This window comes from Liolophura sinensis, chromosome 12, assembly GCF_032854445.1.
Source record: "Liolophura sinensis isolate JHLJ2023 chromosome 12, CUHK_Ljap_v2, whole genome shotgun sequence".
Classification (NCBI taxonomy): Eukaryota; Metazoa; Mollusca; class Polyplacophora; order Chitonida; family Chitonidae; genus Liolophura; species Liolophura sinensis.
In genome coordinates, this window is record NC_088306.1 from 17,592,513 (window position 1) to 17,601,468 (window position 8,956).

An 8,956-nucleotide genomic window follows, 5' to 3' on the forward strand; every position below is an offset into this window, starting at 1 on the left:
GCATCATTATACAGGTAATGTAATGATAGGTGAACACACATCATTATACAGGTGATGTAATGATAGGTGGACGCACATCATTATGCAGGTAATGTGATGATAGGTGGACACACATCATTATACGGGTAATGTAATGATAGGTGGACACACATCATTATACAGGCAATGTAATGATAGGTGAACATACATCATTACACAGGTAATGTAATGATAGATGGACACACATCATTACACAGGTAATGTAATGATAGATGGACACACATCATTACACAGGTAATGTAATGATGGTGGACAAACATCATTACACAGGTAGTGTAACAATAGGTGGACACACATCGTTACACAGGTAATGTAACAATAGGTGGACACACATCGTTATGCAGGTGATGTAATGATAGGTGGACACACATCCGTATACAGGTGATGTAATGATAGATGGACACACATCGTCATGCAGGTAATGTAATGATAGGTGAACACACGTCATTATGCAGGTAATGTAATGATAGATGGACACACATCATTATACAGGTAATGTAATGATAGGTGGACACACATATACATATATAATGGGTTTATCAGAAGAGATTGCTGATCAAATTTCAGTGAATTTGCATACATGTTTGTATTGTGATAGTAATTGTGATATTCTTGCAGATTCCACGACAACATCAGTACAAGAATCCATAGCGGAGATGACACTAGATTCAAAAGTAAGTGAGTGATTGTGAAGTTATGTTTTATTGGCATTTGGCCATTTGTTTTACAATATCATGGTGCTGTTGACTACATTATTGGTTAAATGTGATGAAATATTTAACAAGTATGGTCAGACTTGTCAGATTGAGTTCATACATTGTAACATTTACACATAACTTTGTTTTAATGTTAAGATTAGAGATGGTTGCACATTCAACCCCAAAATGATAATACATATAGCATGCTGTCCTCTCTGAAAACTCAGTGTCTGTTAATATGTGTAGTGTGTTATACCTGCAGTGTGTTATACTCTGTTGGAGCCTGCTCCATCTGCAGTTCATACAGGAGACCAGTGGCTGTGTTAATATGTGTAGTGTGTTATACTCTGTAAGGGCCTGCTCCAGCTGTGGTTCGTACAGGAGCCCAGTGGCTGTGTTAATGTGTGTAGTGTGTTATACTCTGTAGGAGACTGCTCCAGCTGTGGTTCTTACAGGAGACCAGTGGCTGTGTTAATATATGTAGTGTGTTATACTCTGTAAGGGCCTGCTCCAGCTGTGGTTTGTACAGGAGCCCAGTGGCTGTGTTAATATGTGTAGTGTGTTATACTCTGTAGGAGACTGCTCCTTCTGTGGTTCTTACAGGAGCCCAGTGGCTGTGTTAATATGTGAAGTGTGTTATACTCTGTAGGAGCCTGCTCCATCTGTGGTTCGTGCAGGAGCCCAGTGGCTGTGTTAATATGTATAGTCTGTTATACTCTATAGGAGTCTGCTCCATCTGCTGTTCGTGCAGGAGCCCAGTTTCTGTGTTAATATGTGCAGTATGTTATACTCTGTAGGGGCCTACTTCATCTGCCATTCGTGCAGGAACCCAGTGGCTGTGTTCATATGTGTAGTGTGTTATACTCTGCAGGGGCCTGCTCCATATGCGGTTTGTGCAGGAGCCCAGTGTCTGTGTTAATATGTGCACTGTGTTATAGTCTGTATGAGCCTGCTCCAGCTACGGTCCTTGCAGGAGCCTCGTGTCTATGTTAACATGTGTGGTGTGTTGTACTCTGTAGGAGCCTGCTCCAGCTGCCGGTCCTGCAGGAGTGCAGGAGGATGATGAAGACGATGATGAGGAAGCTGAGGACATGGAGGCGTTTGAGGAGAGTGGCATGTTAGAGGAAGAGGACAATGTAAGTTGTTGTGGAAATGCCTCTGAACAAATGACGTCAATCAATGTTTATAATAGATAACCATTATCACAGCCTCACATCAGTTGTCTCGTGAGAATATGCAAACCTGTTTTGTTTTTTTTATTTGAAATTGTTCTGCCTGTGGATCGATCTTGGATGTGCAATCACTGATTTATATCTCTGTGCTATTAGGAACCATGGCTTTTTCTGGTTTATGTGGCTTAAGCTTTGTTTTTGCTAGAGCAGGTTGACCCCTTGACCTTTGAGGTCATAGATTTTAGCCCTGCCCCATTGTTGTTATTTCAAGTCACAAGGTTTGTATACCTGGCAAGGTGATGTGGTTTCCACCACCCATAAATCTGTAAATTAAATATTCTTGATTACACCTTTAAACTCCAATCAAATGAATAAACATTTAGTTTACTTTAATAAAATTTTGTAAAATAATTCTTTGTTTTCCTCGCAACTATTTTTCATAAATGACAATTCAGGCAATTGACTATTGCAGGCAACAGTAGATATCAAGAAGACTGGGGGTGCAGATTCAGAAGGAGCTTGTGCGTCAGCGTCAGATAGTGGGATTATCCAAACACGGACATATGATCTGAATATTACTTATGATAAATATTACCAGACCCCACGACTCTGGCTGTATGGCTATGATGAGGTAAGATCACTGAAGAACTAGTAAGTATGCAGTCTGTAAAATACATGTATGTTAAAAAATGGTTTGCTGTATGTGTCTAGAACTTGTACAGTGTGTATACGCTAAATGACCATATATTTTGTCGATTTTTTTCTGATTCTGAGAGTTCTACCAATTTTAGAAAGGTGTTTTGAGTTTGCTTCGAACGTGAAATGGTATTCTGCTGGAAAATTGTAAGTATCAGTACCAAAAATAACATTTTGTGACAGTGGGGAACTCGGAAGACTTCTTCCCACCTGTATCAGGACGAATTCAAAGCTGTGAACTCATGCGTTCTTTTATTACATCACAATTATCGATGTATGTGTACTCGTGAAACATATATCAAGTACACCACATGCACTGCAACGTCACAGAAGGCAACGATGCGTTCTGCTGTCATATGGACCTTAGTTTGTCCTCCTATATCCCTCGTATATTTACTTCTAAAAATGCACTTTTGTGGGCGAAATTTTAGATCATGTAGGGTATATGGAGTTGGTCAGTCCAGATGTTTGTCTTTCTTCATTTGCCAGGATACACCAGGTTGTTGGGTGAATCCAGCTGCTAAATCTGACCCCCATATTATAAGCGAAAATTTCTTGGGTTTGGTGTTAAACAAGAGTAAAATAAACACATTAATCATATGTTTAGACTGTATGTTAAGAAACATGTTTTATTGGCTATGTTGATAAAATTACATATGAATATGCCATTTGATTTCACATGCAGAATGTAAATACTGTAAATGAATTAAAATTTTGTCCTAAATGTTATGAAATATTCCATTGATACCAAAATGTAATTTTTTTTCAGTGGGATATAATTCTACTTTCCAAACAAACTTCAAAACGTCTATCGCCACGATATGGCTGAAATATTGCCGATGTGGCATTAAGCCATAATCATTCATTCATTCAAAACGTCTAAGATCAATAGAATTCTAAAAATCAGGGAAAAGCGATGTAGTCATGAACAAATTTTAGGTCATTTGCAGTATTAGAATGAAGTTGTTGTACATTTTTATCTGTGACACTTTTTGTAATCCGGCAGAACCGAAAGCCTTTGACAGTTGTACAGATGTTTGAAGATTTTAGTCAGGACCATGCCAAGAAGACTGTAACAATGGAGGCACATCCCCACTTACCGGGGCCACCCATAGCATCAGTTCATCCCTGCAAGTAAGGACTTCACAATATACATGTAGCTCTGAAGGTTTGATTTATTTATTTGATTGATGTTTTTTACGCCGTACTCAAGAATATTTCACTTACATGATGGGGGCCAGCATTATGGTGGGAGGAAAGCGGGAAGAGCTCAGGGGGAACCCTCAACCATCCGCAGGTTGCTGGCAGACCTTCCAACTTACGGCCGGAGAGGAAGCCAGCATGAGGAAAACTAGAACTCACAGCAAGTGTTAAAGGCTTGAATGAAAGAAGGCAAAGGTGATTCTTATAGTACTATATATGAGATGATAAGATGATTCTTATAGTACTCTCCAAGAGACATGCTGATGTGGTTTGCAAAGAGTGTCTTGTTTGTTTGATGTTTGTTACAGACATGCTTATGTGGTTGGCAAAGAGTGTCTTGTTTGTCTGATGTTTGTTGCGGACATGCTGATGTGGTTTGCAAAGAGTGTCTTGTTTGTCTGGTGTTGGTTGCAGATATGCTGGTGTGGTTTGCAAAGAGTGTTTGTTGCGGACATGCTGATGTGGTTTGCAAAGAGTGTCTTGTTTGTCTGGTGTTTGTTGCAGACATGTTGGTGTGGTTTGCAAAGAGTGTCTTGTTTGTCTGATGTTTGTTTCAGACATGCTGATGTAGTTTGCAAAGAGTGTCTTGTTTGTGTGGTGTTTGTTGCAGACATGCTGATGTGGTTTGCAAAGAGTGTCTTGTTTGTCTGATGTTTGTTACAGACATGCTGATATGGTTTGCACAGTGTGTTGTTTGTCTGATGTTTGTTGCAGACATGCTGATGTGGTTTGCAAAGAGTGTCTTGTTTGTCTGATGTCTGTTACAGACATGCTGATGTGGTTTGCAAAGAGTGTCTTGTTTGTTTGATGTTTGTTGCAGACAGGCTGATGTGGTTTGCAAAGAGTGTCTTGTTTGTTTGATGTTTGTTGCAGACATGCTGATGTCATGAAGAAGATCATAGAGACTGTAGCAGAGGGAGGAGGAGAGCTGGGTGTTCACATGTATCCTTTGCCTCTGCTGAAATAATGTAACTTCATACATTAATAGTCTTAAAACTGGTTCCTGGTTTTCACCCTTAAGGGAAAAGACCTCTAAAAATCGAAGTAGGCATCACTGAATAGACCACTTAAAGCTATGCATAAATATGCTTTAATGTATTTTCTTATATTTTTGTGAAGAGAGTTAAAGGCGTTCAAACAGTTGAATTCTAAGGTAGGCTTTATAGACCATACTATCAGAGTTTACTCAGACGTCACAATAATTTTTTTCAATTCTAATCACAAAACTCAATGTTGGCATAACTCTTTTTACCCATGAGTAAAAGGTTACTGTAAAGATTTCCCTAAAATTCCTTCCTTCTGGTGAACATCTGGAAAAATGGTGAGGTGATGTCAGAGTTCCTAGATACAGTCAGTATGACTCATGAAGCCCACCATAGTATTCAAATATCTGAATGCCTTTCAATACTCTTAAAAAATTCTGAAAAAATAAATGAAAATATTCTCACGCATAGTTTTCAATTGTCTGTGTGCTGAACCATACTTCATATTTTAGCTTTCTTTTACTTTAAGTCACACAGGATGTGGGTTCAATCCTGTTCTTGGGCAGAGAATTTTCAAATTTATCTGTTTATTGTTGTTTCCGGGTCTTGGGTGGCATTGAATTCTCGAAGGTGCTGTCATTTGAGATCTTGCATGAAGCTTATTGGAGATCAGTTGCATTTCAACAATATTTTAATTTATTTATGTATTTATTTTATTGGTATTTAACTCCATGTTCAAGAATATTTCACTTATTTGATAGCAACCAGCTGGCTCATACGATTAAAATGCTGGCGTCCTACAACTGCCAAGCTTTAGACTCATTGAGGTCATGTTTATTAATCCAGATGCTTCCGTTATGGCTGCGTCTCTAAGTCCCGAGGTTTATCAGGTATCAGGTAAAGGGTGATAGGTTACCATACTCTAGCTTCCCCCATTAATCTGACCTCTGTCATATAAGTAATAAAATCCTGAGCACATGGCTAATCAGGGGGTCAAAGAAATAAGTATTTAATATAAAAAGTACTGGTTTACCTGGAAATATTATGTTATAATGACCAGCATTATTGCAGTGAACTTTCCTTGACGCCATTTCTTCAGGTACCTGATGATATTCCTCAAGTTTGTGCAAGCCGTCATTCCAACAATAGAGTATGATTACACGCGGCATTTTACCATGTGACCTACCTGTTGTTTGTCTAACCTTAGGGTGAGGGGTTAAGGATAATGTACATTGTGTCATGTAAATTGCAAATATATGATTATATAACATGTACAGTGACTTGAAGTATAGGCTATTTAAAAATATGTATTGGATACTCTGTTAGAAAATATGTCAGAGCTGTTAACGTTCAATACCTTTAATTCGATAAGTGTTATCAGTAACACCGAGACATCTTGTGAAGGACTACTTTTAATCGTGATTTAATCAGTGAAATTTGTGCAAAGGTAAATGTATGGAAGCTGAAATGGAAATCTGCAAATGCCCCTCATCAAAATGACTGAATAGCAATTTAGGGATTCTTTTGTCACTGAAGGTAAAAACAGTCCTCCTGTATCATGTGACTGGTGAAAAATATTAGGACTTTGGTGATATCAATTTACCAATCACTTGTCTCACAGTAGCCCAGAAGCACAAACGACACCTCTTTCTTGTAGAAACTTTTCAATTTCACAAACGTTCAGCTGCTAAGTTTTCTTCTTTGTTTGTCTACTCTGAATAACTATCTGTGAAACTTTTTTCAGATGTCCATATTATAATAAATGTGATCCTGTATGAGATGCCTTGCAGGTCACATAATACAGTATGACTCTTTTTACCTTTAGCTAAAAAAGAGTTTGAACTCGAAACTCTCCTATTATCTGGACACAGCTTAACACATTTCCGTATTCATATACATTTATATGATCATATTTTCCAGAAATGTCAGCACAATATGGAATATCCTCTACTCCCATTTGAATAGTATAATTAAACTAAGGTTTTTATGTATAGCCATATGTAAAGGCAAAAACATCATAAATTGACACTTAGGAGAAAAAAGAAAAAGAAAAAAACTCCAGCAACTAACTAATCACACTCCATAAAAAAATGTTCATGTATGTTCCTGTCTTTATCTGATTGTTATGTGTTGATTAAAAGGTAGGGTACTAAACTGAAGGATCCACTTGCAAAAGTCCTGAGATAAGTTTGTGGATGAGTGATTATGTTCCCATTGATTACTCCAAAAGCTCTTGAAGCCTAAACGGCCGAAGGGGTTAGCACACCCCAGGAGCCTCTAACCAATGCAGTCGCTGTGAGTTCGTCCAGCTTATTGTGTCTCGCTGACTCAGACCGTTTCGCTCTGCTCGGTTTTCTCCCACCACAGTGCTGGCCACGGTCATATAAGTGAAATATTCTTGAGTAAAGCTCTCTACACACAGTGGAAGTAATTCCTGCCCTCACCAAGAAACTACATATTCTATTATAGGCTTGTTTTTGAGCTAACATTTCACCATTGGTTACATTGCTCCTGTCTAATTGAATTAATAGTGTCATATCCTCAAATGTGTGCAAATAAATATACCATTTACATGCAAAAGTAGTGTTTTCATTTAAAGGTACAATAGAGAAAGTAGTTTCATTAAGGTAATATAATCAAACCTACAATTATTTGTTGTTCTTTGCAAGATACAAGAGATTATATTTGGGCTACATTTAGACATAACAAGAATGTGTTCATTTTTAACGACTTGAGGGTCATTATAGAAACATTTTTCCACTTTCTTTGTGAATTAGCATATCATGATTTCTTAAATCTGGAGAACATTAAGAAATTATCACCTTGTCAAGTTGGCGTACAGTATTTTGGGTATATTGTTGGTGAGTTGGATTTTTTTGTGGTGGTCATTGACTGGGTAGAAAGGTTTCAAATGTGATTATGTACATACTGTAATTCTTCAACCTTTTCGCATGTTTGCAAGATGCTTACTCAAGCTCATTCTGATAAAATTATACTTTTTGTGAAGCCCTGATATTGGTCAGTCTAACCAGTGTAGTTTTGACTTCATAATCAAATTCTAAGTTTGTATGAATTGCACTGAAAGGTACTCTTTCATATGCGAAAAAGTTGAAGAATTTGAGTACAGTAACTAGTAGGTGTAAATTCTTGTAATACTTCCAGTTGATCTTTCTGTAATGGCTTGTATAATGCTTTGATCATTTTAATGTTGATTGTTAAGAGAATTATTTTATAAAACCCCTTGTCATGCTGCCTCAAGAAAAATGTAATAAACATTTTTAGCGGTTTCAGGACCAATGTTATCTTTAAATCTGCATTGCAATTTTGTACTCATAACTAATGTATTCTGCTTTTGCCCATCCAAACAAATGCTCAAGTCTAGGCAGACCAAAATGTTGTCAGACCCAAGTCCAGTCAGGCTCAAGTCCAGTCACGGGCAATCAAGTCAGAAGTTTTGCCTGGTATTTACTGTAGCCAACTGGCCCTACACATATAAGGTTATGGCCACTTCAAGTCAGAAGTTTTGTCTGGTACTTAGCCAATTTGTCCAAGACAGTAAGGTTGTGGCCACTTCAAGTCAGAAGGATTGTCTGGTACTTAGCTTATCCGTCCAAGACAATAAGGCTGTGTCCACTTCAAGTCAGAAGGATTGTGTGGTACTTAGCCAATCCATCTAAGACAATAAGGTTGTGGCCACTTCAAGTCAGAAGGATTGTCTTGTACTTAGCCAATCCGTCCAATAAGGTTGTGGCCACTTGGTCAGAAATATTGTCTGGTATTTACAGTAGCAAATCCATCGTAGACAAATAATGTCATGGCCACTTGAAGTCAGGAGGTTGGTCTGGTACTTAGCCAATCTGCCTTAGACAAATAAGGTTGTTGCCACTTAGTTAGAAATGTTGTCTGTTATTTACAGTAGCCAGTCCACCTTAGATAAAGAAGGTTGTGGCCACTTCAAGTCAGGAGGTTTGTCTGGTTCTTGTCAACCCTACTTACGGGAGTGTTACAAGAAGTAAAGTCATTTTGGAATAAGTATTGTTGTGCCATAACAAAAAATTCAGGTGTCAACTGCATGTGAATTCTTAACAACTCCAAACGTCTTACAGAAGAACTTGATGCTCATATGCATATACCGTACAAAGACGTATCCACATGGGATTTCTCT

At 38.1% G+C, this 8,956-nt stretch overlaps 1 protein-coding gene across 1 annotated transcript; it reads left to right on the forward strand.

The window, feature by feature from the left end:
• The first annotated feature begins 284 nt into the window (after nucleotides 1-284).
• On the forward strand, nucleotides 285-8,080 carry LOC135479747 (ubiquitin-like-conjugating enzyme ATG3). Its single transcript, XM_064759651.1, has 7 exons — nucleotides 285-309; nucleotides 658-713; nucleotides 1,757-1,873; nucleotides 2,382-2,540; nucleotides 3,612-3,739; nucleotides 4,682-4,750; nucleotides 5,891-8,080. Exons 1-7 carry the CDS (start codon nucleotides 285-287, stop codon nucleotides 5,970-5,972), a joined length of 636 nt encoding a protein of 211 aa, XP_064615721.1. The 3' UTR covers nucleotides 5,973-8,080.
• The last annotated feature ends 876 nt before the right edge of the window (nucleotides 8,081-8,956 follow it).

What these genes read in the sequence shown, in the direction of transcription:
- LOC135479747 (XM_064759651.1), top strand. Translation starts at nt 285, where the DNA reads ATGGTGGACAAACATCATTACACAG. An exon ending in GGACAAACATCATTACACAG is followed by an intron (nt 310 to 657) that starts GTAGTGTAACAA and finishes ATATTCTTGCAG; the next exon opens with ATTCCACGACAACATCAGTA. An exon ending in GCATCAGTTCATCCCTGCAA is followed by an intron (nt 3,740 to 4,681) that starts GTAAGGACTTCA and finishes TGTTTGTTGCAG; the next exon opens with ACATGCTGATGTCATGAAGA.